Below are 26945 nucleotides of genomic sequence, written 5' to 3' on the forward strand. Positions count from 1 at the left end.
GGAAGGCAGCTTCACTGCCTTTGTCACGCTGGCTGCTGCCTCTGTGACATTTTGTTATGATTGTGTTATTGTAGTCCCGCTCCAGGCCCCAAGGAGCACTGGGCACCGTCCAAACACACACACATTCCTACACACAGAGAAGAGCTGTCTAATTTTAGCCATGACATGTAGGCAAGGGGAAGGGGCAGGCAGGAGGGGGCAGGGTGTGAGAGGAGAGATCTCAGCTGCAGCCATCTGCACTGATTCACTACAGCCTGTGTGTGACTATCACCCGGGTAAATGACTGAAGTAACAATAGCTGGTGACAGCATTGTAGAGTGAGCTGGCCTTTGGCGTGACCTTCCCTTCATCTCTGCAAAAACCCAAAGAGGAGACAGGTTTTGTGGCCCCAAAGGGGAGATGGGTTGTGTTTGGCTGGGAGCAGGTCTCTAGAGGCAGCTGGGGAACCCGGACAGTGGTGAAGCATGACGGGGAAGTCCCCAGCCTGGCTATGAGAGGTCCCATGGAGGGTTTTCACGATGAGGGAAGACCAGAGCTCCTGAGACATCTGTGGAGCCTGCCTGGACTAAAGACTAACTCAGAAGCAAGTTACCTCCTGTGCATGAAAACAGGCTCTCCGTGGCTTGACTCTCATCAGCCATGCAAACCCCTTTATCCAAGTTCCAAGGAGGCAGGAGAGAATCGCCACTTTGGTGCGTTCTCCCCGTGTCCTCCTGCTGCCACTGCCAGGGAAGCTGCGCCATCCCCGAGCTGCAGTTGTGTTTGGAGAGCAGCTGGTGCCGTGGGGACCCCTCTCTTTCCGGCCCGCTGTGGTGCATGCGCCTGTGGCTGGGGGCGAGCCAGCCTCGGGGCTGCTCGGAGAGGAAGTGCAGTTGGCTATTTTAACGAGAGCAGCGTGGGGAGGAGCGGAGGGAGAAGCCAAGCACTCTCTCTCCAAACTAGGACTTACTAGGGGAGGGCTGGCCCGTTGCTGTGGCGCAGCCACTGCCACCCACTCGGCACCTGCAGGACCCCTGCACCGCTGCGGATCAGGTCACGGGGGCTTTTTCCCACTGTCTCCCCTTTCCTTGTCCCTATCCCTCACGCTTGCTGCTTTTATTTGTGCTGGATGGGGGATGGGAGGGGACCTGGGGGGAGAAACAGTCCTTAGTTTGTAGGTGTGGCATTTGGTTCCAGACCACTGTGAAGGGCAGGGGGAGCAGACCCCAGAGTCATCCCCAAGACCCTCAAGTTCGCTTCTGTCATGTACTGTTTGCTGCCAGAGCCTGGAGCAAGCCGATCCACAGCAGTCCCAGGGCTCAGGCGAGGGGTCTGCAAAACACAGCCTCCGTGGCACTCAGTGGTGCCTGGCTGCTGTTTCTGTAGGGTTGCCCTGCCAGTGGTGTATTTCCAGCTACCCATTCTGCTGCTTTCGTCCTGCCACTCCATGTGGCATGGGGGTGGCTGCAGGAAATCTGCAAGTAGCAGAGGACAGGGAGCTAGCCTGCACCTTGCCAGGACACTTAGTACTCAGTCACTTTGCTGTGGGATAGCTTAGGAAAGCAGGACAGATTTGTGGAGTCCTGGCATATCCTCTGGTGCTCGTGGCGCTGTGGTTCCCTGCTTATGTCAGAAACAGTGGGATGCCCTTCCTGATCCCTGCTATGGGCTGGAGGGAGGCAGCAGTGATCAGTACATGTTGTGTACTGTCTGAGGTTTTCTTGACTTTGCTATGGGAGGTGCAGAGACTTACTAGCCCTGGGAACCACTGTTCGTGTTCTGTATCTGCCACACTGTAGCTTTGTTGTTACACAAGGTTCATCTCTCCTCCCTGGGGCTGCTGCCCTGGGCAGATGCTGTGTGTCACCCTGCCTGGGGCAGCACTGTGGCCAGTAGTAACTTCTGTACCAGGATTTTGTCCCTGTGTGCTGGGGAAAAACTCTGGGGCTGCTCTGGAAGTTTGGATCCAACAGCTGGGCTGTGGGACTGGCCACCCTTTAAATAGTGTGTTTCTCCTTGTGAGGAACAGAGCTGTGTATACTGAATGAGGGTACCACCACTGGGTATGAAGAGGAATCTGCAAAAGAAACCATGGGCTGAGTACCTAAACCACCAGGACACCCTGGCTGAGGCCCCCGCTGCTTGGCTTCATCCATGTCACTCTGGAAAGGAAGCTCAGAGAGAGAGAGAGAGAGAGAGAGAGAGAGAGAAGAAACTCTCAACTCCTTCCCAGCCTGCATCGCTGGTCCTGCTGATGGGACCAAAATAGAAACTGTGTGGCCAGCCTCTCCCCCAGCCCCTGCTCAGCCTCAGCCCCAGGACCATGGGTGACGTGGTGGCTCACTCTCCGCACTTCAGCCCTGGTTAATTCATGGCTCAAGGCTGTCAGTCTTGCTGTTCGGCTCCTCAGCTAAACACAGCAACAGATTGTTTACATCGGTGCTGTCAGGTTTCTCGATTGCCGGGAGGCAGCTTATTTACTGTAGTGGCATATAAACTTCATAACATTATGATGGTGGAAAGTTGTCAAGGGATATAAATGCCCAGAGTCAGCCCAGGAGGCTCCAAGGAGATGGTTTTGTTTTAGATTAAGATAAAACACTGTCTTCCATGGATTTTGGAAAGGAAATCACATTGTTGTAATGGGAACATTACTCTGAATGTTAGGGCTGGCAAGCTCTTCACTTTATGAAGTCTTTGTAGAGGATCTGAGCTACTCTGGCAGATGCACCTTAAAAAACATCTCATGTCTGCCCTGAGAAGGTGGTGAAAAAGGAGATGGCACCATGGCATCATGCAGAGCTTGGGGTGAGGTGGGATGGAGCTGCCACAAGAAGGGTGTTGGGAAAATGCTAGGAACTGTATAAAAAGTCTCAGTCCCTTCTGCTCTCAGCTCCTGTTCTTCCCAGAAAATCAAATGTGAGCATTTTCTTGTGGAGGGCCAGGCATGAAGGTGGGATGGCTTTTGCCTTGCTTTGTTTCAGGCATGGCTAGGTAGTGTCCCTACAGCTGGCTCTGCCACTTGGAGAAGCCTACTGTGACAAACTGTCAAACTGTGGTGTTTCATTTCTTTGCCTTGCTACGATCATCCCCCAAGGCAGCTGTTGCTCCTTGGTGTTGCATCTGTCACCCTTACTTGCTCATTTGAAGAAAGCATCTTAGAAGCTGTATCTCCTCCTGTGGTTTTCCCAGCTCCTGACTGGCTGTGAGTTGTGCTCTTGTTCAGGCAGGTACAAGATGAATACAGAGTCTACACTGACATAGCTGCCTGTCCCTTGTGAAGCAGTGCTGTCCTGGGACCTCCAGGTTGGCCACCCAGAGTGCCCAGTGACACTGACAGTCTTCTGAGCAAGTTGGCAAACATACTTGGGTATTGCCAGGGGTGCCTTCCTCTCATGTTCATGCCTGACAGGGACCTCTATGCAGCACGTGCAAAGACCTCAGGGACCACAGGGCTGGGAGGAGGTCCTCTGCACCTGCATGCATCTGACCACCAGCTGGTTTCTAAGCACTTGCCTTGCTTTCTCACTAGCATAGAGGTCTGAATTCATCTTGATCAGGCCCAGGAGTCACTGAGAGATAAGCTGAGATGTGTCACCCTCTGAGTACCCTGCTAGGATCAGAAACTGGCTTCTGCAGCTTGGAGGGGCAACCTTATGGTTGCAGCAGTAATCCCCTCCTCTGCAGGGTGACAGTGCAACTGAGGATGTGCTTGTCCTTGCTCTGGGAATACCATGCTCCCACAGCTCAGGAGCCTGGAAGGGGCCCATATAGATGGTGGCATTTGTTTTAGTAGGTCAAATGTATGAATCCTAAAATATCTGAGCATAGCCCATAGCTCACCCCTCATGGTGCTTTGAAAGGCTTGTGGTTTGGATGGAGCCTCCCTGCCCCTGTGCTGAGGGGAGCCCCATCTCCTTGCTCATACTGGACCCAGTGTGGGGGAGCTCCTGACTCTGTTTTGTTTGTGTGATGGTAGGAGAGATGACAGCTGGAATGGAAATTCTGAGTAGAAACAAAATGCACAGTATGGGAACTTGCTGATCCCTGCACACCTCACTGCAACCAAAGCCTGAGGGCTGCACCACATCTTGACCAGCATTTTCCCTTCCCCATCTGGCATGGGGGCACCTTCCTCAGCAGACCTCATCTGTGCAGGTTGCTCTTGTAAGGTCAGAGAAGTCTGGCTGGGGAGCCCCAGGGAGAGGAGAGGTCAGTGATGATATGTAGGAAGCAGAACAGGAGAGCAGGGACAGGATCTCAGCAGAGGTGGTGTAAGGACAGTAGCCTACATGGGAAGATTGAATATCAGAGCACTGAAAGGGCATTGTGGGTTGTGCAAGCTTGTGATGGAAACAGAGGCTGAAGGCAACCAGTGATGTGCCAGCGGGGTGGGAATGAGCAGCAGCACTCTGGATGGGCTTTTAGGTCCCTCAGTTCCTCCAGTGCCCTGTCAGGGATGAGGCAGGGAGATCTTGCTTTCACATAGGAGTGGCTATTAATAACACAATTTCCTTGGGGATGGTCTGTACGAGTCAACTGTCTTTGCCAGAAGACAGCTTGTAAACTGAAGTGGCCTCCTGCTCACACTCTGCCAGCTCTAGTGCCACAGCAGCTCCACAGCACCCACAGCTAACCAGAATGCAGGAATCCAGCCAGCTGCCATCAGGACAGGTGCTCGTCATGGAACAGGGCAAAGCTCTCAGACTTGTTTCCCTGGTAGTCCCGTGGTTGGAAAAAATGCTTTCCAGTTGACTAATTGGAGGTTTGCTGAAAGGTCAGGAGGAGCTGATGGTGTTATTATGTCCAGATTTCTCTGTGGCTCAAGGCTTGTGCATTTGGTACCAGCAACATTCTGCAGTAGGGTCCTCTTGCCTCCTTTGGTGCCAGGAGAGGGGTGCCAGATTTGTCACTATATGAAGGTAACCTGAGATCTCTCTTGCTTCTGGGCACTGGCAGGAATAGACCAGGCTGCTGGAGGGACAAAGGGAATAACAATGTGGAGGAAGGGCCAAGAGGGTGTATGGAACAGGATCTCTCTGCCTATCACAGAGAGCCTGTTAAGTATGGTACATGGGAGTTTGCTCAAGGCTAGGGAAGCAAAGCAGAATAGTGGAGCTGAATATCCATATTCTCTTTGTGATGTGGGCAAAGATTATGTCATGGGGGACACTGCATGTTCAGCCTGTCTGGTTTTGGAGCCGCTATCACCAAATGAGGGATAGCTGCTGGATGTCTGGAGAGATGTCTCCATAACAGCTGATTCACAAGCTCTATGTCCACTGTAGTTACAAGATACAAGTTTTTCCTCTTGGATCCATCCTGTGTTTTCCAAGGCTGTTTAGATCTTGATGGGACATGTTCCTGCTTCAGCAGCATCTCTGCATTGAGGCCAGGTAGGGTGTGTAGGATGCTTTGAGGAGTCTGGTAGTAAAAAACACCCCACCTTTCAAAAGCTTTGATTTCAGATCATGAGCAGACCAGAGCTGCTGTCTCCTTCCTCATTCACAGAAGGAGATTGAAGTGATAGTGCGTATCTGCTCATAAGTAGAGTTGATATCCCAGTACATGAAGCAGTACTTCCTTACTTGGCACCCTGCAAATGCCAGGCTACCTTGATCCAGCCTCCTTACCTGAGCCGAGTAATGTGGTCTACAGAGCAGCCAGAGGTGCTGGCTCCTCTCCATCTTTTCTCAGTGACAAATGATGGAGATGCTAGAAATGTGCTGGTGTTAGGTCTGGGGCTTCCAAGACTTAGCTCTTTTCAGGCTCCTCTCTGTCTATTGCATGGTTCCCCAGCTGCTCTGCACACAGCTCTGCTAATGCATATCAACCATGGGCAGCCCCAGCAGTTTGTCCATCCACTCCATCAGCAGCAGCTCTCACACCTGCAATACCCCATTTGGAGCTCAGGTTGGAAGTGAGATGCAACAGGTGGGGATACGTACACCCAGCATATCTGAGCTGCCATATGCTGCTGTCATGGGCTGTCAGATGGCAATCTTGTAATAACCTTCACCGCTGGTGGTCAGAGCTTGATTCCATGTGCCATTTACAGGCAGCCCTGAGGATAAAAAGGTCCTCAGTCAGCTAGTGCTCAAACGTAAATGTCAAACCAAGGTTGTTCTAGCAGATTTCCTCACGAGACTGGTGCAAAAAGGAAGGAAGCTGTGTTAAGAGATCTTCCTGCCCACAGCAGCAACACAATAAGCAGTGGAGCAGCTTTGTGCTGGTGGAATATCTGGGGTAGGAGGGAACAGCCATTCTGCTCGTTTGAGGTGCCTTTGGTCAGTATGTCTACCCCAGGAGCTAAAACTGGCCAAAAAGGTCTGTTGCAGTGTACCACATCCCATGTTCTCGCTTGTGTTTTTTAATATGTTTTATTTGTTCAGACAGTTTTTAATACCTGATGGTGAGGATGCTCACTGGCAGCCATCTGAACATGATCCAGAGTGTGCCAAGTGGCTATGAAAGCCAACAGCATCCTGGCCTGTGTCAGTAATAGTGTGGCCAGCAGGACTGGAAAGTGACTGTTTCCCTGTACTCAGCAGTGGTGAGGCCACACCTCAAGTGCTGTGTCCAGTTTTGGGCCTTCCTCCTGTCACTGAGGTGCTGGAGCACATCCAAAAGACAGTACAGCTGGTGAAGGGTCTGTAGAACAAGTTTTAGGGGGAACGGCTGAGGAGGCTGGAGGCTGGTGGGAGATGTTATTGAGCTCTATAACTACCTGAGAGGAGGTTGTAGCAAGGTGTGTGGTCAGTCTCTTCTCCCAGGTAACAGGTGATAGAACAAGAAGAAATGGCCTCCAATTGTAGAGGGGAAGTTTAGATTCTCTGATTCTATGCTGTTTACTGTGCATCATCCTGCAGATAATATGGAGAGGGTACATGAATGGAGCACTGCAGTGTTTGGAACAGGCTAGAAGCAGGGTCATCAGCAAAATACTGATGCCCTCTGCAAAGCTGCATGGGCCTTGCGTGGATTAAACCTTTTCGTGACCAAATACCTACCTACATTCCTTGCAGTGTTAGGACTTGAGAAAGACTTCTGAGGAGTATTTCTGGGGAGGTGTTGTTTTGGCTTTGCTTTCAGTTCAGACAGGCTTTGGCTGCCCTGATACTGCTCTCTGGAGGCCATTGCTTTCCTTCCTTCCTTCCTGCCTCCCTCCCTCCCTTCCTCACTCCTCCCTCCCTCCTTCCCCTACATTACTGAGTACATGGATGGTGATAAGCCTATAGAAACTGAAGAGCTGGCTTCCTTGTCTGCAAGGGTAAAGGATACCAAACCAAGCTTGTCTTTTCCAAAAATACAAACTCACCTTTGTATTTGTCTATTAAAAAGAGGTACAGCCCAATGGACTGCTTGTGCTACAAGCACTATCAAAAACTCAGTTTTGTCCAGAAGATAACATCTGTGTCCCATCTTACATGCATTTCCCAAATAAAAAGGGAAGAAGCTTCTGATAAATTCACTTGTTTGTGTGGGCCTCGGGTCACTGGAATTTTGGGCCAGAGTGATCTCCTGAAGGTTCTCTGATATTACTGACCCATAAGAATGTAAAAGAGCATGGGACGAGAGGAAGATAGAAGAAGGGGAGGAGATGTCAGTCTGTGTGGTGGGCAGCATGCCCATGCCCTCGTGGTGGGTAGAGGAGATGCCTTGCACAGCATGGAAATCCTTGAGAGTGGTAGTGGTGGTTGCCTGTGTATGCTTGCAGGCTGCCATGATCGAGTCCCCTGCCTTGGGAGCAATTGAAAAGAAGTCTCCTTCTACCAAACTGGGTTTTTTAAAGTTGGCCTTGAATAAATCCTCTAGCAGCTGAAGAGAGGTGGCAACTGGAGGGTGGGAAATAAAACACTCTCTCTGGAGGTGGGGAGCACTGGGGCTAGCCAGACTCAGCTCCTTCCACTCAGGCCTTTGCATACTGAGCCACTGTCACTGAAAATGTTGCAGCACCTTCCACCTGTGGCTTTCAACAGGCTGCTGCAATGTCCAGGCAGCCTGTCAAGCTTTTAGAGCTGGGCAGGGAAAGCATGAGCTTTCCATAAAGCTCGTTCTCCTGTGAGAGGGATGTTTTGCTCAGGACAGATGGGATGATCTTCCTAGCTCTCCTCTGCCCTACTCCAACCTCTCCCAGCTTCCAGGTGTCCCTGACCTATTCTACCAAATTTTCCTGCCCTGGTTTTACTGGCCTTGTTGATTTTATTCTGTAGCACTCACAAGGACTTAATTTCAATTTGCTACAAAGTTGGTGGGGCTGGTACCTAGCCAGAGTGGTTTCTATGTAAAATGTGGATCAGCATCAGGAGAGTGGTAGGGGTAATGGAGGTTCCAGGGCTGATCAGCGCCTCGGGTACACAGGGGTTCTGGTTAGTGGAGTGCAGGGAATGCAGAGAGTCTTCGCTAGGTGGTAACACCTGCTCTGCCCCTCTGGGCTGAGCTGTGAGACTCGTCGAGCAGTAAAGCTGTGGGGAGCAACTCTACCACATGCCTCAGGTAGCATTGCCATGTCTCCCCCTCCCTGCTTCAGCCTTCTGTCCCTTGCTTCCCACTGTCCCCTTGCTCTGACAGCCACAGCGTGGCCTGGGACTCATAGGGGAGCCTACTGAATTCCTGGTCTCTGTGTTAACAGCCACCATCCGGATGCAATGGAAACCTTTTTTAGGAGGCACTTTGGGCGGAAGGGGCTGCGGCGCACCAGCGTGGTGGCTGTGCCCACGGGCAAGGCCAGGCGTCGCTCCCAGGTGGGGCTGCCCTCCCCCTTGCTGGCCCAGTGCCGCCGTGGCTCAGGCACCCCAGCAGCATCCCTCTCCTGCCTGGGCCTGGTCCGGCGTCCCGGCACGCGGCGCCGCTCCAGCACCACGCCGCCCTGCCTCAGCCCCAGGTTTGCCGTGCAGAAGAAGTGCGGAGGACAGGCACAAGCCATTGATGCCCAGCTGCTGGGTGCCACTGTCCTCCCAGCCGGCCTCGTTCCCACGGGAGCGGAAGGGGACAGGGCTCACTGCGCTGATAGCTCCACATCTGAGTCTCCGGAGGACGGTGGCGCAGGAGCTGAGCAGGGCCAGCACGAGCATTGTGCTGAGGAGACGTGGCTGGCCATGCTGCCCCAGCAGCGGCCGCTCCAGGCCGGGCTGCTGTCGCGGGGCCCCCGCTGCCTGCGGCGCGCCTCCTCCCACCGCCTGCCCGCCGAGGCGCCGCACGGCCGCGCTGCCTACGGCCTGCCGGGCCGCTACCGCCGCCTCAGCCAGCGCCGGCGCTCCAGCGATGCCCCTCAGCCCGCCCTGCTCCCCTCTGGCCACCCACGGCCGCTGGCCCAGCACTGTGCAGGAATAGCTGGAACCAGGTGCCCCTCTGCCACCCTCGTCAAGGGTTTGGGACCGCAGCACACCTGCCACACCACCCCAGACGGCTGGAGCCCCCGGCTGCTGTATGTATGGTGGCAGCGTGCAAGCAGGCAGTGCCCCGGGGAAGGGAGAGGGGGAGTGCAGATCCAGGTTTGGTGGGGAAGGAGGGAAGAGACTCAGCGCCGTTGGTCCTGGCTGCCATCGGTGTCTTGCAGTGCTGCTGGTGTACCATAAGCATCTTCCACTCTGGCCAGCACTGCCACTGATGCTCTTGGTCAAGTTCCTGGGTGCCCTCTCCTGCCAGGATGGGACCAGAGGAATGTTGTAAGCCTGGTTACTGGCTGGAGATGCACCTTTCTCCTGTTAGCTGGATTTCCTGCTCCTTCCTCCACCCTAGCACATCTGGGAGAAGCTCACTAGCCCCAAGCAAACAGCTGCTTTTATTCTGGCCAGTTGTACTGGTCCCTGGAAACAGCCCAGGCTCTGAGGTGTCTGAGAGATGCAGAGGCTGTTGGACAAGAGCTCTAGATTGTCCCTGCAAAGGCAGTCCCACCACCAAAGCTCAAAGCTCAGCTTGGTGGACACTCCCAGGGTGTTTTACAATGGAGCTCTTATCCCTGAGGGCATTAACCCAGCAGGCCCAAGCTGTGCCTTTTGTTGGGTACATGCTGTCTGGCTGAACTGTCAGCAACACGGCCAGTGCCACTTCATCCCACAGGACTATCTCACAGAAACAGGTACTTCTCAGCCAGCTGGGATGGAAATTCACCTCATTTCCAGCCCCTTGGTCCTGAGGAGACTTTTCTGCTCCAGCCTCATGTTGCATCTTAGAAGCAGGTTGTGCATATATATTTAATAGCCAGCTCTTCCTTGTCTTCCAGGAAAGCTATTGCCAAATCCAGTCTCCAACACATGGTAGCCCAGCCAAACCCGGCACTAGCCATGAGGAGCGACTCGGAAAGGCAGATACGCAGCACTGTGGATTGGAGCGTAAGTTGTACTGTGTTTTGCTGGGCATTGCATGGATGGGCTCTCATCCAGGAAGCAGCACGCTCTTCCCTGGATTGAGGCTTCCCAGGTGACTGACTTTGACACTTTTATGGCCTCTCCCATTGCCGCCAACTGGTGCCAGCATCTGTGCTCCTGGCAGCACTACTTGATGCTGCAAGAGAGAGGCTGTGGAGGCACAGGTGGTTCCTGGAGGGGTGGCATAACTGCTCTACTCCCAGCTTTTCTGCTTCTGACAGCCAAGATCTGTTGGCTGGGGCCAAGCAACGGGAGTAAACCCCTGCTCCTTCACAGGCAATGCCCCACAGGTTTTAAGCTGCATGTTCAGGTTGTAGAACAGAAGCTGGTTCAGGAGTGTCCCCTGCACTGAGTTTGCGCTGATGCCTCCTCTCAGGGTGATGAAAGCAGTTTCCCTGTGCAGGACACTACAAGTGGTTTGTAGGTCTTGGAGTTGGTTTCCTGGGGCTCTCTTGTTTACAACAGGTGGGCCATGGCAGCAGCTTTGTGGGGTTTCCTCTCTGCAGATGTCCCTGGCTGTTGTGTGCATCTTGTCTCCTGGCCTCCACCTAGCTCCAACCTCCCACCCCCAGCATTGTCCAGTATCTTGACCCTTGCACAAAGCATTTTAGGTGCTCAGGTGCCTCTCTGGGGGTTCTCTCAGAGCTTGTGTTGTCTTGTGTCTTTCAGGAGGCTGCGGTCTATGGGGAGCACATCTGGTTTGAGACCAATGTCTCTGGGGACTTCTGCTACGTTGGGGACCAGAACTGCATGGCAAAGCTTCTGGTGAGTCACCTGGGGCCACCTGCCTTGGCAGCAATGGCCACAAACCTGGTTGTGCTGTCACCTTGTGGGGGAGACCGCAGAGACCACACTGCTGCTGCTGCTGCTGCTGGGGGACATGCAGGGGTGTGGGGAGCTGCCAAGGTAGGGACTGTGTCCCTCCTGCCTCTGCATACCGGAGGGCCTAGCCCCCAGTTTCTGCCAATGCTGAATTCCGCAATGGGAACCTGATGCAGGGCTGCCACTTGCCTGGAGGGTTCCAGAGAGAGGCTGTTGGTATTCCACACTCTTGGAAGGACAATCTGAATCCAAGACTTTACAATAGAGGAGAAAAGTGAGCTGTGGAGACCCAGGTCTATTGCAACCTGCCCCTGCAGTCCTCCCTCCCAGTTTGCTGGCTCTGTTCTGCTCGTGGTGCATGACACGGAGCACTGATGCCACACTCTTCCTGCTATCCTGCAGGTGCCTGCCACTGATGCCACCCTGTAGGTGCCTCCCAGACCAGCTTCCATGGTGTTCTCAGGCAGTGTCAGAAAAAGACAAGGACTGAGGAACAGGATAGTAGGGAAAATACCTCCCTGCTCAGTCCGAGGCTTGAGAACATCTGCTATAGGCACACGCTTAGACCCCTTCACTAGATAAGCAGTCTAGGTTGTATCTAACTTTACAATAGGGCTTGTTCTGTATCCCAGTAATAAGAAGGAGGTATGATGGGAGGCTGAGCTTGCCAGGCTCTGAACACGACATATTTTCATTCACATATATATTCACACATATATTTTTTCTCCCCTTTTCTTACCCTTCAGCAAAAACCTCTCTCCAGGCGCAAGTGTGCAGCCTGCAAGATCGTAGTGCATACACCCTGCATCGAACAGCTGGAGAAAGTGAGTAGAGTCTGTTAAGCCCTCCCTGCAGCTCGCAAAACTGTAGCAGCCTTTTCCTGAGCAGTGAAACACAAGAAGACTGGGGAACTGTGATGTGTAGTTGCAGAGAGGGGTCTTCTGAGGAGACAGTACCAAAATGAGGATCTAGTGACATGACTGGGACCCCAGGCCCCATTTTGTTCAGTAACCATGACATGTGAGGGTTTTGTGACAAGTACCAAACAACTCCAGAGGTTCTGAACCTTACTGTAGTGCAGTAAATTTCAGTAGATTTCCTTCAGGTACGATGGTTTTACTGGTTCCTCTCGTGTGTTCTTCCTACAGATAAATTTCCGCTGCAAGCCTTCCTTCAGGGAGTCAGGATCCCGGAACATACGGGAGGTGAGAGATGTGCCTTGGACGCCCACATCTGCATCTCCCATTTCCAGTTTGGTGGTGAAGACACCAGATGCTGCCAGCATATTGCCCATCCAAGTGGAGACATCATGTTCCTTCCTGCTCCAAGGGGGTGGTGCCATAAAAAGGATGTTTCTTTGCAAGGCAGCAGCACAGACTGGGTGTGAAGAGTGAGGAGTTTGCAGGCAGCAGATGCAGACCATCTGATAGTTTGCATATTCTGACTCTGTATGGGAGGAACCTACAGGCATTGTTTTTTGGGAGAAACTTTGCCCCTTTTTTTGGGACCTCAGGCACATAGATGAGGAAGTGGCAGGTCCCCAAGTCTCCTGCAATTTGGAAGGAAGCAGTATGGGCTCATTTCTGGCTTTATCATTCTTCCCTGACCTAGGTGCCACAGGTGACAGTGGAAGTTGCCCACAGTAGTGGTATCAGACCCCTTCAGCCCATGTTGTAATGTACTGGGCGTAAGCAGTGGCCTGGAACCTGTCTGCTGACCTGCACTGCTGGAAGCAGCTGTCAGCCTTCATGCTTCACCCTCCAGCCTGTGGAGCCAGTGTAGCCTGTGCAGTGCTCTGGAGTGGGTGTGGGTGGCTCAGTCACAGGCCATTTTGGTAACAGAGATGCCTCCAGAACACTGTGTTTCTGCTGGCACAGCAGACCTAGCTGGGGAAGAATATTCAAAACACAGGGCTGCCTGCTTTGAAATGCCAGCATGATGTCATAAAGGGAAGCTTTTAGCATCACTTTAAACCTTTCTTTCTTGCTCTGTTTTTCTTTCTGTACCTCCTTCACATATTGCTTTTAGTCTAGCTGTCTTATTTGTGCTTCACTTACCTTTTGGGCTCTGCTAACAGCTTGCTGCCTCTGCTCAATCATCCGTCTCTATTTTTCTTCTCTCCAACCTCTACAAATTTTTGTCCCTGCCCTTTCTTGCTTTTTCTCACAAATTCTGCTTCTTCATCATGTCTTTCTAATGCTTCTCAGTTCTTCCAAGGCCTCTTTCTTCCTGTTTCCCTAAAAAGGTGCTCTTCTGGCATTTGTGGTGCCAGGGATCCCCTTCAGGATCAGCCCTTTCCCTAGATGTGCCTGCTTGGACCCAGAGCTGAGCTCAAGGCATAGCCCTCCTTCTGCTCCTGCTGGATTAATGCCCACTAAAGCCAACAAGACTTTTTGTCCCCTCCCGTGTTGCTACACTCAGAGAAGGCAACGCTGGAGCTGACCCCAACCTCCTGCCAGTTTCTGCCTCTCATCATCATCATCATCCCAAAAGCTGTCAGGAGCAGGATGTTGGGCCCTGTCATGGCAGCCTTTCTCTTTTTGCTACTCTATCTGCACTGCCATTCCTAGTCCAGGGCTGGAAGAATAGGATGGGATTTAGGACAAGTGGTACTTCATTACAAAACTTCTGACTCCCTCACAACCACTTCTGCAAGTCCCAGCCCTGAACCCACCGTGAGCCTGCAGGCAGAGCAGTGGTGCTGGCGAGCAGCCTTGCTGCCCACGCTGGGACTGAAGCAGGCTCAGGATTGGCCTGGCGAAAGAGCAGGGGGAAGTGGGTGTGGAGGGCTTTGGGGCTGCCACTCTTCTTGAGGAATATGAAATGAGGAGGTTCACTGCTTAGCTGCAAGCACTTCCATCTTCTTCCCGTGGGCACAAACTGGGATTTTCACACGTTCCACCAGCACATTTTTCACCTGGCTCTAGGGGCATCTGGGCAGAGATGTTAAGGAACAGAGATGTGCTACTGCTTGCCCACTCTCCATTGGATCTGCTTTGTGTGATTCTCAGTCTTTAGTTTCTCTGTCCTCCTTATTTCTTCTGGTTTTAATTCCCTTTTCTTTGAGCATCTTAATTTGGCCTCTTGCCCCCTGATTCTTTGGCTTTGTCTTCTCTCAATGGGTGTGGGGCTGGTGCCTAGGAGCATTGGTTTTGCTGCAAGAGCAGCAGTTGGCTGGCCTGTGTCCATTTCTTCTGCCTGTTCCTGTGTTCCCTCATGCACTGGGCCCTTCACTTTTTTTTTTTTTTTCCAATTTTCTTTTTTTCTTTTTCATTTAGCCCATTGTTGTCCGACATCACTGGGTGCATCGGAGGCGGCAAGAAGGGAAATGTCGGCAGTGTGGCAAGGTGAGAGGGCATCTTGGGCATTTTTCTCAGCCTGAAGGAAACCTAAAGTCAAGTCAGAGACATACACAGAACTGGGAACCAGGGACATCCCACCATTCCTCTTTGGCAGCAAAACCAAGACACGTGCCCTGCTTTTCTCAGTGAAGCACTGCGTAAGTGCTTCCCACATAGAGTAGTTCTTCCCCTGGGCCCAACTAATCCTGAAAGAAATTGTCTTCCTGACATGCTTTCCTTGGGCAATAAGGACACCCCTACAGAGCACAGTGGCCTCCCTGGTGCTGTTGTGTTCAGGACTGTCTGACAAGATCTGGAGGGCTCCAGCTGCAGGCATGCTCTTTGCTAATGTCTTACTGTTGGATGGTAGGAAACTGCAGAGAACTCCCTAAGCCTCTTATCCTTTCTTCCATAGGGTTTTCAGCAGAAGTTTGCCTTCCACAGCAAAGAGATTGTAGCCATCAGCTGTTCCTGGTGCAAACAAGCGGTGAGCAGAGCCCCCCTTTATGCCTTACCAGTCGGTTCTGCGCTGATGACCCCTGCCGGGACTCCCAGGCTGCTGCTCTGCAGCCTGCCCTTAACAGCTCCCCCTCCTGGGAGAAGCTGCACTATGAGCTAGGCAAGCTCCTTGGAGAAACTTTCTCTTCGTTGCCTTCCCATCACAAAATGCCTGCATGGTTTTCATCCAGCACTCCCTGCATTGGCATGGGGGACCTGAGAGGAGGAGATGGTGGCTGTGCCCAGCAAACTGAACAGCTGAGTTTTCTCTCTGTCTTCTTGGCCAGTATCACAGCAAAGTATCATGTTTCATGCTGCAACACATTGAAGAGCCCTGCTCACTAGGGGCTCACGCTGCTGTCGTCGTTCCTCCCACCTGGATTCTGCGGGTCCGGCGGCCCCAGGTAAGTCACTTCAACTCTTGGGACTCTTTCACAGTTCCCACTTGCCCAGTGCCTCCTCACAGGGTTTTCATGTTTGTTTCTTTTCTCTCTAGAATCCACTGAAATCTAGTAAGAAGAAGAAGAGGACATCATTCAAGAGGAAATCCAGCAAAAAGGGGGCTGAGGTGAGACATGAGGGGACTGGGAATGACCTTGTCATAGAAGGGCAAAGGGACTGAATAGTGAGGAACAAGGCTGGGAATAAAAGTGGGCTATTCTGGATCTGCACTGACTTTAAGGAGGCTGAGCTGGAGGGAGGGTGCCTGCTGGCAGGGTGTATCCCAGATATAAAGTTTATGGGATGGCTGGGGTGTTTTCTTCCTCCTGCTTCTGACCTGCATGACATTAGGGCTCAGCTGGAGGTGGCAGTTTGCATTTCCCTTGCTTTGTTGAAGGATCATCTATGGTGTCTCTTTCAGGAGGGGAGGTGGAAACCCTTTGTCATCAAGCCCATGCCAGCTCCTCTCATGAAGCCCTTGCTGGTGTTTGTGAACCCCAAGAGTGGTGGGAATCAGGTATGGCCTTGTCTGGTGTGTCTAAGAAGACACCTCTGTGAGGGCATTGCCATTCAAGTGCTGAGCTCTGATCATAGTTTTAGTGATGTTTCAGCTGCACAAAAGACCACAATGCCAGTTTGCTACCCAGCAGTTCCTACCTCGGCCAGGCTTTGCCTGTGTTCCCTCCAGAATGGTGTTGTCTTAGCCTATCCCCAGGCAGGACCAGATGCTCCCTTCTGCTGTGCACTGAGAACTCGATATTGCCTGAAGTTTTTCTTCTCCCCACAGGGAGCCAAGATCATCCAATCCTTCATGTGGTATCTGAACCCACGGCAAGTTTTCGACCTCAGCCAGGGTGGACCCAAGGAGGCGTGAGTACTGATGGTGGCAGCACCTTTCTCTCCCCCATCTGTGTCCCAGGATTCCTCCCAAGATCTCTTCCCCCATCTCATAGAGGGAGACATGAACGTGGCTTTGTGAATGCCAAGGGCTCTGTGAGGCAGCTGCTGTATAACAGCTTCAGTAACTCTCCCCTCCTCAATCTCCCTGTTCCCCACAGGCTGGAGCTGTACCGCAAAGTCCACAATCTCCGGATTCTGGCATGCGGGGGAGATGGCACGGTGAGTCTCCAGCCCCTCCATCCCATGGTGCCCCTTTGCCCAGTCCTTTCCAGTGCAGACAGCAGCCCTCCTTGTAATCCAGAACAGGGCAAACTGCACTCTGCATCCATGCTACAGCTGGTAGCATAGATGCTGTGGGTCCCCTCATGCACTGTTCTAGGGAGTGCTAGTCTGTAACACGTCTGGATTTGTAGCCCTTTTGAGGGCCAGTGTCCTCACTGGGGCTACTGGTATCTCCTGCAGCACCTGATTAGAGCATTAAAAACTGTGAATAGCCTCAGGTGTGGCTAAGGATACCCCATCTCTGCCCCCTGCCATCACTAGTGCTCTGAGTCACCTCTGCCTGCCTGCTGGTCCCTGAGATAACTAATGTTTGCACTCTCTTGCTTGAGCAGGTGGGCTGGATACTCTCCATTCTGGACCAGTTACGCATCAACCCACCTCCTCCTGTGGCCATCCTACCTTTGGGGACAGGGAATGACTTGGCCAGAACACTGAACTGGGGTGGGGTGAGTGATGGGCACAAGAACCCACTGCTGACAGAGCAGGACTTAGTGGTTCAATCCTTGTTTCAGACACATGGTTGGAGATTTGCACAGGCTCGTGTTTCAACTTCCTGTAAATATAGACCAACAAATAAGTGCAATTGGGATGTTTCTGTTCTTCTGACATTTGAATGATTCTGCATTAAATTATACAAAAGCAATTGCCTTTTCAAATTTTGAAAAATTTTTTTAAAGGAAGATGTATTTTTTAAATTTCAAGTCCCATTTTGATGGGCATTTGAGTAGAGTTGATCTCTTCTACATCTTTTACTCTGAGATGCCTTACTGAAGCCTGCTGTCTTGGGTATATCTCTGTGGGAGGCAGGCATTAGACTCATCAAATACTTCTCTTCACCAGGGTTACACAGATGAGCCTCTGTCCAAGATCCTATCACACGTAGAAGATGGGAACATAGTGCAGCTTGATCGCTGGAACCTCCATGTGGAGCCAAACCCTGACACAAACCCTGAGGAAAAGGATGAGGCAGCTGCTGACAAGGTGAGGCACCTCCTCTCCATGTTCCCTGTGCTAGAGGTCTGCATTCTCTCTTCTGCCACTGGCTTAGGCAGCCCCAGCACCTGGGGCTAACATTCTTGGGTTGGTGTTTCCCTCTCATTCCTCCAATTCCACCATTCTATTCATGGTTCTGAGCCACAGCACTCATAGTAAGAGAGTATGCAGAGTTCATAACTAAATGCCTATCAAAGGTTTTTAACCACAACTTGCAACAGGTATAAGTCCAGTCTTCTGTGAGACTGTTTTCTTTAACAAAAACATGGGTGATTGCAGAAACCTCAGAAAGCAGAATGTGTCCTCCTGGACCATTTCTCTTACCCCTAGGAGCCAGGAACTAATCCATCGTCTCAGGCTGGTGACCTCTGTATTTTCCTAGGGAAAAGGCAGGCAGGATCCCCTCAGCCTCATGAGCAGTAGTGGTGGCTCTGCTGTAACCTGACCTCATCTGTGCCATGGGCACATGCTGGCAGCCTCATCCTTATTCCTCCTTTCCATTTCAGCTCCCTTTGGATGTCTTTAATAACTACTTCAGCCTTGGCTTTGATGCACGGGTGACGCTGGAGTTCCACGAATCCCGAGGTACAGGGTGGTGGCAGGACTTGGTCAGGGTCTGTGGGATGGGCCTGTTCTTGTTTGTGGGTTCCTCAGGAAAGTGAACAAGAAAATTGCTTCAAGGACAGAGCTGGAGGTGAAACATGAGCAGCAAGTCCAAGCTGCAGAGTGGGAAGAGGGGTGCTGCAAAGAAGAGAAGCTGGGGGTAGACCCCTGGCTGAGGCTGGCTGGAGAGCTGTGTATGAGGAGAACTGGCAAGTGAAATATTTCCATGTGTAGGCCAGTGACCTGGACGTTTTTCTCCTTTCCCTAGAGGCCAACCCAGAGAAGTTCAACAGCCGGTTTCGGAATAAAATGTTCTATGCTGGGGTGAGTGTGTGGGGGATATCTGAGCCTGCTGTTGTAGCAGCCTTAACATCAGCTGCAGCACAGTCATGTACCTGCCTCCTGTCTGCACCCTGAACTCACTCATTTAAGCTACATGGACCTTCACATGCACCCAAGCTAAGCCCCCAACCCTAAGCTGGAAAGTTGTTGGAGAAATGCTGCAGCTCTGGGAGTCGCAGCTCCCCTTTGGCTGTGAGTGCTGCTGGCAGTACAACTTGCTCCGTGGCCTGCAGTACAGTTGTTGTATTATCTCCTGCCACTATTGTTCTTGATCTCAAGCTCACGGGTGGTCACCCAGGCAGGACCTCCCTGGAGCTGTGGGAAGGCAGACTGTCCCTCCTGCAGAGGAAAAGGAAGCCTTTCCATAGTCTGCACACTACTTTGGTCTTTTTTTATATACCTTGGACCTGGTATATACCTTTATATACCTTTTTTTATATACCTTACACTTCCTGGCTAATTACACCAGCCTCCTGTGTCTCACCTCTAGAGCTTTGTGTCTCAGTATCATCTTTGTTCCTCTGTCTCCCGATCCTCAATATACTTTCTAGCCATGTGTCTGGTGAGTGGTATTCAAGCAGTACTAAAGGCCGAATGCTGCTCTGTGCCATCTCACATCTGTTCTGCTTGTGTCTCTTTTGCTGACTGCACAGTTAAACCCAAAGGGGACCCATGCTGTCCCTCCTGGAATCTCTAGATGGAGTGACTTCAGCTGTTTTGTGGTACTTCATTACAGCTTGAGACTAAATTTGTCTCTTGTTACATGATTCTCACTGGAGGAGACTCATCTTACCAGCTTTTCTCTGAAGTCAGGACTGGGCTGGCAAGGGAATACTAGAGCATGTTACTAAAGGTGCCTCAAGGTTTTTGGTGGGCAAAATAGCAAGAGAAATGGATCAGGTTGTTTTGGAGGAGAAGAGGACTTCTGATGGTGGATGAAAAGGGGGTTTGCAGGTTTGAGCAGCTGAGGTCTGTGACAGGTCAGTGGCAGGCTGAGTTGCAGGTCAGTGGCAGACTTCCTGGCTGCCCATTCTGGTGAACACCTGGGCACTAACTCTGTCTCTTACCTTGGCAGACGGCCTTCTCCGATTTCCTCACCGGGAGTTCCAAAGACTTGGCGAAGCATGTCAGGCTGGTTGTGAGTGTGCTGGGGTGCTTTGGTCCAGGGAGGGGGTGAGCTGTGGAGGTGTGAGAAATGTCCCTTGGTACACTGAGTATGTCAGGGCTGGGGAGCAGATGGGGAGCTTCCTGGGAGCATTAGCTTCCCCTGACTTGGAGAACATCCACTAGGGAGCAGAGGAGGGATACTATTTCTTCCTAAGTGGGTAGAATGGACCAGGCTCCCCCTTACAGCAGCCTGAATACCCCTGTGTTGTCTCTAGTGTGATGGGACAGACCTGACCTCCAAGATTCAGGACCTGAAGCCCCAGTGCCTGGTCTTCCTTAACATCCCAAGGTGAGCACCCCCAGGACCTGTCTTCATGTGCTGGGCTTTTCACACCTGTGCTGTAGATCCCTGCCTGGGTTTGGGGTGTCAGTCCAGGCATTTCTTGTTGTCCTTTCACAGGTACTGTGCAGGCACCATGCCCTGGGGCAACCCTGGGGAGCACCATGACTTTGAGCCCCAGCGCCATGATGATGGCTGCATTGAAGTTATTGGCTTCACCATGACATCGCTGGTGAGTCAGTGCTGTTACCAGTTGTAGGTAGAAACCAGGGGAGTGAATGGTCCCATTGACCAGGTGTCAGCCAGCCTACAGCTCTGCAGGTCCTCTCTGGAGGAGTTGTGGTGCTGACCTATATGACAGTGTCTGCTCTCTAAGATTTAGGTGAGGTGCTGCTGTCATGCCCTGGTCTCTGTGTCTTCCTTCTCACTGAAATCAAACCTAAGACCCTCAGAACTTGGTTCACTTGTAACATCCAGATGACAGTGGATGTTCCCCTCATCCACATCTCAGTCCATGTTCTGCTCTCACTCTGGACCCTTTTACAGGCTGCCTTGCAAGTTGGTGGCCATGGGGAGCGGCTCTGTCAGTGCCGGCAGGTGGTTCTCACCACATCGAAGGCCATCCCCATGCAGGTGGATGGAGAGCCCTGCAAGCTGGCAGCTTCCTGCATCCACATTTCTCTGCGCAACCAAGCCAACATGGTGCAGAAGACCAAGCGGCGCAACTCCATGCCTCTGCTCAATGAGTAGGTTCCTCAGACTGATCTGCCACCTCCTCTTCAAGGAAGGATGGTTGGCAGGGAAAGGGACAGGACTGATCCGCCACTGACAGAAGCATTTCAGTCCTTTCTTGGGTAAGGTCTGGGAAGGGATCAGGTCACAGAAATAAGGCCAGACCCTGATGCTAGAGAAGCTGCTGGTGCCAAGGTCCCCACCCCAGTTTATACAATATTCTTGCCTGTTTTGGAAGGATTAGGGGAATAAGGAGAAAGCACGGTGTCACTTTATATCTTCCTTTTTCCTTACCCCCTGCACACAGCCAGCAGCCAGTGCCTGAGCGGCTGCGGATCCGGGTGAGCCGAATCAGCATGCGTGACTATGAGGCACTGAACTATGACAAGGAAAAGCTCAAGGAAGCCTGTGAGTGACCAGGGGTGGGAGCTGCAATCCCCATGTCTGGCAAAGCCTGTAGCTAAACTGTGTGAGGTGTTGGGAATGCTGCTCCCTGAGTTGAGCCTATGTCCTGTCCTGCAGCTGTGCCACTGGGTATCATCGTGGTTCCAGGAGACAGTGACCTGGAGTTGTGCCGAACCCAGATTGAGAAGCTGCAGGAGGTGAGTCTGCGTGAAAAGTGGTCATAGCTGAATACTGAGGATGAAGGGACTCAGGGAAAGGATTTCTAAGCCACCTTGACCTGCACACACTACCGCACACACTCTTGCTTTGGGTCATGCTAAGAGGTCATGGTTTGCCTTTACCATGTGGTGGAGGCAGGGTCCCATGCTGGACGCGTTGTTGCTCCCTGCTGTCTGGCAGCTTCTTTTTCACCATTACTCTTCTGACTGTTCTCCAAGCCCAAAAAGAGACCCTGAAAAACTACAGGGTGGTATAAAAAGCCAGCACACATCCTGTGGGGGCTTATAACCATTCAACCATCCACAGGCTCTGGGTTTCCTGTCACAGCTCTGCCTTCTCCAGATGCCTGGATTAGGTTTATACCACTCCCACTCTTCTCATTTGCAAGCACTAATTTTGTGTCCTTGCCAATGTACTAGCATGTGTCTGTGACCTGTACACAGATTGTATTACTCTTGCTCCTGGTGAACAATGCCTTCCGAACCCATAGTGTGGCTCCTGGTGCTGCACTGCTCAATCTGATTGTTGCACAGAAGATTGAAGGGACCTTTCTTAGTCTGCTGCTATCTGGCTCTTGTGCCTGTGGGAACCCCATCCAGTGTATGTGTAGAGCCCCTCAGAGCTGAGTTGCAGAGCTGCTTGCCTGGGCTGGCACACTGGCATCTGCCTCTTGCTGTGCCTACTGTGTATGCGTGTCCCCTGCCCGCTTTGTGCCCAGACACTGGTGAGGACACACAGGCAGGCACATGGCTAGCAGCTCCTGGGTTCACAGGGTAATGCTCTCCTGCTGCATCAGTGTGGTAGATGAATGCCCCTGCAATCTCCTGCACCTTTAAAAATGTGCAGTGTGGCTGGTGTTTCTTGGTTACCTTATAGTTTACCTCTTCTCACTCCTTGGGCAAGCTCTGTGCTCTGACCTTAAAGCCAGGCAAGGACCAGGTACCTCGGCCAGACAGTGTGTAAAGCCAGATATGGCAGCACACATCAAGCAACTCCAATGGGATGAGAGAGGGACTGGGGGGCTGCTCAGACACAGGCTGTAACAGGACACCTTGCCTTTCTGCAGGATTTCCCTGCGCAGCCCTCTGCTTTAGAGCGCCTGTTCTTTCAGGTGTGTATGGCCTCTCTCTGTCCTCTGGGCCCATCTGTCATATCCACTGTGCCAGTCTCCTGGGCTCATCTTGTGACACTGCTCTACAGTCAGCTCCAGTCTGCCCCATGGTGCTCTCTGCTGCAGTGTGCTGTGCCTGTGTTCAATTTCATACAAGTACCTGTGGTCCTCTATGTCTGCATGGACCTCCCAAAGCAGGAGCAATGCTCTGAAGAGAGATGCAGAGACCATAAACTACATCTTTATCCTCTCTTTTATTATGCAGGAGGGAGATGGAGCCAAGCCGAAGACACTGTCATTCCAGAAGCTGTCACCCAAGTGGTGCTTTCTGGACTGTGAGTATCACCCTCCCCTAAGAGCATTGACTGGGTTTGATGATGGGCTAGCAAGGTCCTCTGGTCTGTCAGCTCAGTGAAGGTAGGGGATGGAGATCCACATGGCTGCAAAGTTCCAAGTGTTATCACCGCCTTAGAAACCACAGAAGCACCTGAGAATTAGGGCGTAGGAATTACAGCTCCTATGCCCAAAAAAAGTGAAGGAATCAGTAGCCCAACTGAAGTGCATTGACACCAATGCATGCAGCATGAGCTACAGACAGGAGCCAAAAGATATGGCAGAGCAAGAAAACTATGACATAGTTGCCATCACAGAGACATGGTGGGACAAGTCACACAACTAGGATGCTGCAATGGATGGCTCTGAACTCTTCAGAGGGGACAGGCAAGGAAGAAGATCAAGCTGATCTCTTCCTATGTCAAGATGACCTGCTCAGTGGTCATCTTGAGTGAAAAGCTGTGGATGTTGTCCACCTGAAGTTCAGTAAAATGTTTGACACTGTTTCCCGCAGCATTCTCCTGGGGAAACTGGCTGCTCATGGCTCACCTGAGTTCACTGTTCACTGGACAGAAAACCAGTTGGATGGCTGGGCCCAGAGAACGGCGTGCCTGGAGTTATATCCAGCTGACAGCCAGTCACCAGTGGACATCCCCAGGGCTCAGTATTGGCCTGGTCCTGTTTATTGTCCTTATCAGGCTGATGAGATCAAGCACACCTCAGTCACTTGCAGATAAGTTGAGTGGGAGTGTTGATCTCTGTAGAGGGATCTGGACAGGCTCATCATGGGCCAAGGCCAATTGCATGAGGTTCAAAAAAGTAAATGTCCTGTCCTTGGGTCATAACCACCCCATGCAGTGTTGCAGGCTGGAGGAAGAGGGGCTGGAAAGCTGCACAGCAGAAAAGGACCTGGAAGTACTTATCAACGGCAGCTGAATATGATTCAGTGTGTGTGTGTGCCTGTCAGGATCTGATTACTAAGATTCTTAGGAATGCCCCTGCCCAAATTAAGGTGCAAATGAGACCATATGTCAGTAGTATGGGTTTTATTTGACAGTAAATATGAGAGAGAGAGACAGAGACAAATAGAAAACAGATGGGAGGGACAGAAAGAGAGTAACAGGGACAGAACAAGGAAAAGTATCACACTCCGTGGATCCCAGTGATGCTCCACTGGTTCTCTCCAGCTGGTCTTCTTGGTGGTGAAGGTCCCCCTGAAAATAATAGAATCTGATGGGTTGATATACACTCAGGCCAGGTAGGAACATCCAAGCAGCTCCCCGGGGTAGGGGGTGAGTTTGCCATTGTCTCTTCCACATTTGTTGCATTACATGCAGTCCTGTGGTGCAAGGCCTCAGGAATGACTATGGGTGTACCTCGGGAGGTTTTGATGGATTAGTGCACCCCTTCAGCTGCCCTCACATGAAAGTCCTGTGGATGTGGCCGTCCCAGGGTTAGGAGTTCCATAGCCAGTTTGTGCAAGGGAGGATAGGTTCACAGCCCAAAAGCAGAGGTTACAACACACCAAAACTTTTTCCCCGCACCTCAGTTGGGGGGGGAGCAAATCTGTGCAAACCTGCTCCTAGCAAATTTGTCTGTGGGCTACGGCGTCCCCCATCCCAAAGCAAGCCAAAGATGATTCTTAGCATGACTGCTGGGTTTGGCTCACATTCTTGTCCTTGTTTACTTGTTTGTTTCAGGTGATTGAAGAATGGGTTTTCCCTTTATTTAATTTCAACAGTTTGACTTTCAGTCCAAAGTCCCAGTCAGGTATCTTCAAAGAGGCTTCTTCGGTTGTAGCATTTTTATACAGTTTTCATATAGTTACAATGAGTAAAACTTTATACCATTGTTTGAGGCATGAACTATTTCAGTCTCTGACAGTGTCCAGGTGGCCAAGAAGGCCAATGGCCTCCTGGCCTGGATCAAGAAAAGTGTAGCCAGCAGGACCAGGGCAGTGATTGTCTCCCTGTACTCAGTGCTGGTGAGGACACACCAGGAATCTTGCATCCAGCTTTGGGTTCCTCACTGCAAGAAAGACATCGAGGTACTGGAGCATGTGCAGAAAGGGGCAATGGAGCTGGTGAAGGGTCTGGAGCACAAATATTGGGAGGTGTAGCTGAGGAAGCTGGGGTTGGTTAGCCTGGAGAAAAGGAGGCTGAGGGGACACCTTATCACTCTCTACAACTGCTTGGAAGAAGGTTGTGTCAAATTGTGTTGGTCTCTTCTCCCAAGTAACAAGCAAGAGGATGAAGGGAAATGAATGACCTCAAGTTGCATCAGGGAGGCTTTTTTTCCCACTGAAAGGGGGATCAAGCCTTGGAACAGGCTGCCCAGGGAAGTGGATGAGTCCCCATCCCTAAAGATACTTAAAAGATGTGTAGATGTGGCACATAGGGATGTGGTTTAGGAATGGACTTGGCAGGGTTGGTTTAATGGTTGGACTCAAATGACCTTAAGGGTCTTTTCCAACTTAAGCAATTTTTTTCGATCATTCTGTGATTCTGTGAATTTGGGGGGCGAGAGAACAGACATTCAGTGACAAGCAAGAGGGAACCATGAGGCCTGGGACTCGCGGATGTTTGGGTCTTTGGGGCTGAGCAGAGCAGTGCTTTCCCCCAGGCTGCATGTCTGACTGCTGACCCGGAGTGGAGCAAAGGGAGTCTGTGGTTCTCTTGCCCTGGAGCTGAAGGCAGCTTGGTGGCATGCGTTTGTCACTGCGGGACTGCTGGGGATGCTCTCCTGTGCTGTGCAGGCAGGGGGCCCCCCTGCTCCAGCATGCTCGGGCTCACCGTGAGCATAGCAGTGTTATGGGAGAGCAGCCTCACTGCTAGGCTCCAGCTGCTGCTTCTCCCCTGCCTGAAAGTTGTTTTGTCTTCTCCCTTTGCATTATCTGACCAAGAACCTCCCTCCGTACCTGGAAGCTGGCTGAGTGAAATGCCCACTGGTAGCATTTCATCTCTCTGATAGCCCAGCAAGCAGCAAGTAGACCACAGCAGAGCACAGCCATGGGTTACAAAGTGGGCCTGGGAAGCTTCGTGCTAGGCAGACAGGGTGCAACTTCTCCCTTCAAGGTTCCAGCCCTGCTGGTGCTGCTGCTCCCAGGTGTCACTACCAGGATTGCTATACCAGAGCCACTTTCCCTTCTGCCAGTCTCCCAGCAGCAGGTTCTGGGCTCAGGAAAATGTTTCAGGAAAGAGATTAGAGTCTCATTCAATACAGCACAGGTTCATTCAGGTAGCTGAATTATAGGCTTTGAACAATAGCTCCCTGGATGCAAATACCAGGATAAACATGGCTCTTTCACTCCTCTCATCTGCTCTAGCACATCCCAACTCTGTTTGCAGAGAGACTTCCTTGGGTCTGCAAGGATCCCACTGCAGCAACTCTCCTGGACTGGCACCAGCAGCCTGTCAGGATATTGGGGAAATGCTTCCCTGCGTAGGAATCCAGCTGTGCTGTCACTGTGCTCTTACCTTTTCTGGTCTCCTTTGGTGATGCCCTAAATCCGTAACCCATCTCTGCTCTCCTGGGGATGCCAGCTGTGTGTGTCTGGCTCCAGCATAGCCACTTGCTCTGTTGGAGCTCCTCTCTCTCTGTGGTAATCTCTTCTCTAAGGAAGAGGGATGCACTCAGGCTGGAGGCTGATTTGAAGCTCTCCTGCTATCCTAAGAGACAGGGACTTGGATCTACAGCTGGTGTTGCTTGGATCTACAGCTGCATGCTCTGTTGTGCCTAGCAGTGACATGCCTCATGAAGGTCCTTAGTCAAGTCAGCAGGGGGCTGAACCCTCTCTTCTCCCAGCCTCATGTAGTGTCCCCATTTCTGTGTCCCCAGCACTGTTCAACAAGGTGCACCATGTTTGTCACAGCAGTTCCTCACGTGGTATAAGTGAATGCTGAGGTGTGCGCTGCACATCCCTGAGCTTCATCTGCTTGGGATAATGCTGAAGCACCTGAAAGCCTCCAGACAGGCTATGGCATCAGCTAGTTGTGTTCTTGCCTTACCTGTGGCTCCCTGCCAGGAGTCATTGAGGAGGAGGTAGTAAGCAAAGTGGCTGGATAGCTTGCTGTCACTCATGTTGGGAAGAGGCCATCTCCTTGTCTCACACCAAGGATCAGCCCATC

General features: G+C 51.8%; 1 protein-coding gene across 7 annotated transcripts in view; it reads left to right on the forward strand.

Moving 5' to 3' along the window:
* The window catches only part of DGKZ (diacylglycerol kinase zeta), a 54365-nt gene that overhangs the window by 19145 nt on the left and 8275 nt on the right, over positions 1-26945 (forward strand). For 4 of the 7 annotated variants that reach the window (XM_021533395.2, XM_021533399.3, XM_021533397.3 and 1 more), the window contains exons 2-24: positions 10205-10313; positions 11019-11114; positions 11918-11995; positions 12320-12376; positions 14450-14518; positions 14928-14999; positions 15298-15414; positions 15507-15578; positions 15873-15968; positions 16239-16321; positions 16510-16570; positions 16966-17079; positions 17474-17614; positions 18133-18211; positions 18498-18553; positions 19647-19709; positions 19954-20027; positions 20139-20250; positions 20565-20764; positions 21058-21158; positions 21273-21352; positions 22441-22485; positions 22751-22820. In XM_021533395.2, the coding sequence (XP_021389070.2) occupies positions 10205-10313; positions 11019-11114; positions 11918-11995; positions 12320-12376; positions 14450-14518; positions 14928-14999; positions 15298-15414; positions 15507-15578; positions 15873-15968; positions 16239-16321; positions 16510-16570; positions 16966-17079; positions 17474-17614; positions 18133-18211; positions 18498-18553; positions 19647-19709; positions 19954-20027; positions 20139-20250; positions 20565-20764; positions 21058-21158; positions 21273-21352; positions 22441-22485; positions 22751-22820 (2045 nt within the window). Of the gene's footprint in view, positions 1-8612; positions 9407-10204; positions 10314-11018; positions 11115-11917; positions 11996-12319; positions 12377-14449; positions 14519-14927; positions 15000-15297; positions 15415-15506; positions 15579-15872; positions 15969-16238; positions 16322-16509; positions 16571-16965; positions 17080-17473; positions 17615-18132; positions 18212-18497; positions 18554-19646; positions 19710-19953; positions 20028-20138; positions 20251-20564; positions 20765-21057; positions 21159-21272; positions 21353-22440; positions 22486-22750; positions 22821-26945 lie in introns of those variants that run through there. The other 3 variants (XM_021533396.2, XM_021533398.2, XM_031505025.2) reach the window with 2 other exon arrangements.

This window comes from Lonchura striata, chromosome 6 (assembly GCF_046129695.1).
Source record: "Lonchura striata isolate bLonStr1 chromosome 6, bLonStr1.mat, whole genome shotgun sequence".
In the NCBI taxonomy this organism is placed as follows: domain Eukaryota; kingdom Metazoa; phylum Chordata; class Aves; order Passeriformes; family Estrildidae; genus Lonchura; species Lonchura striata.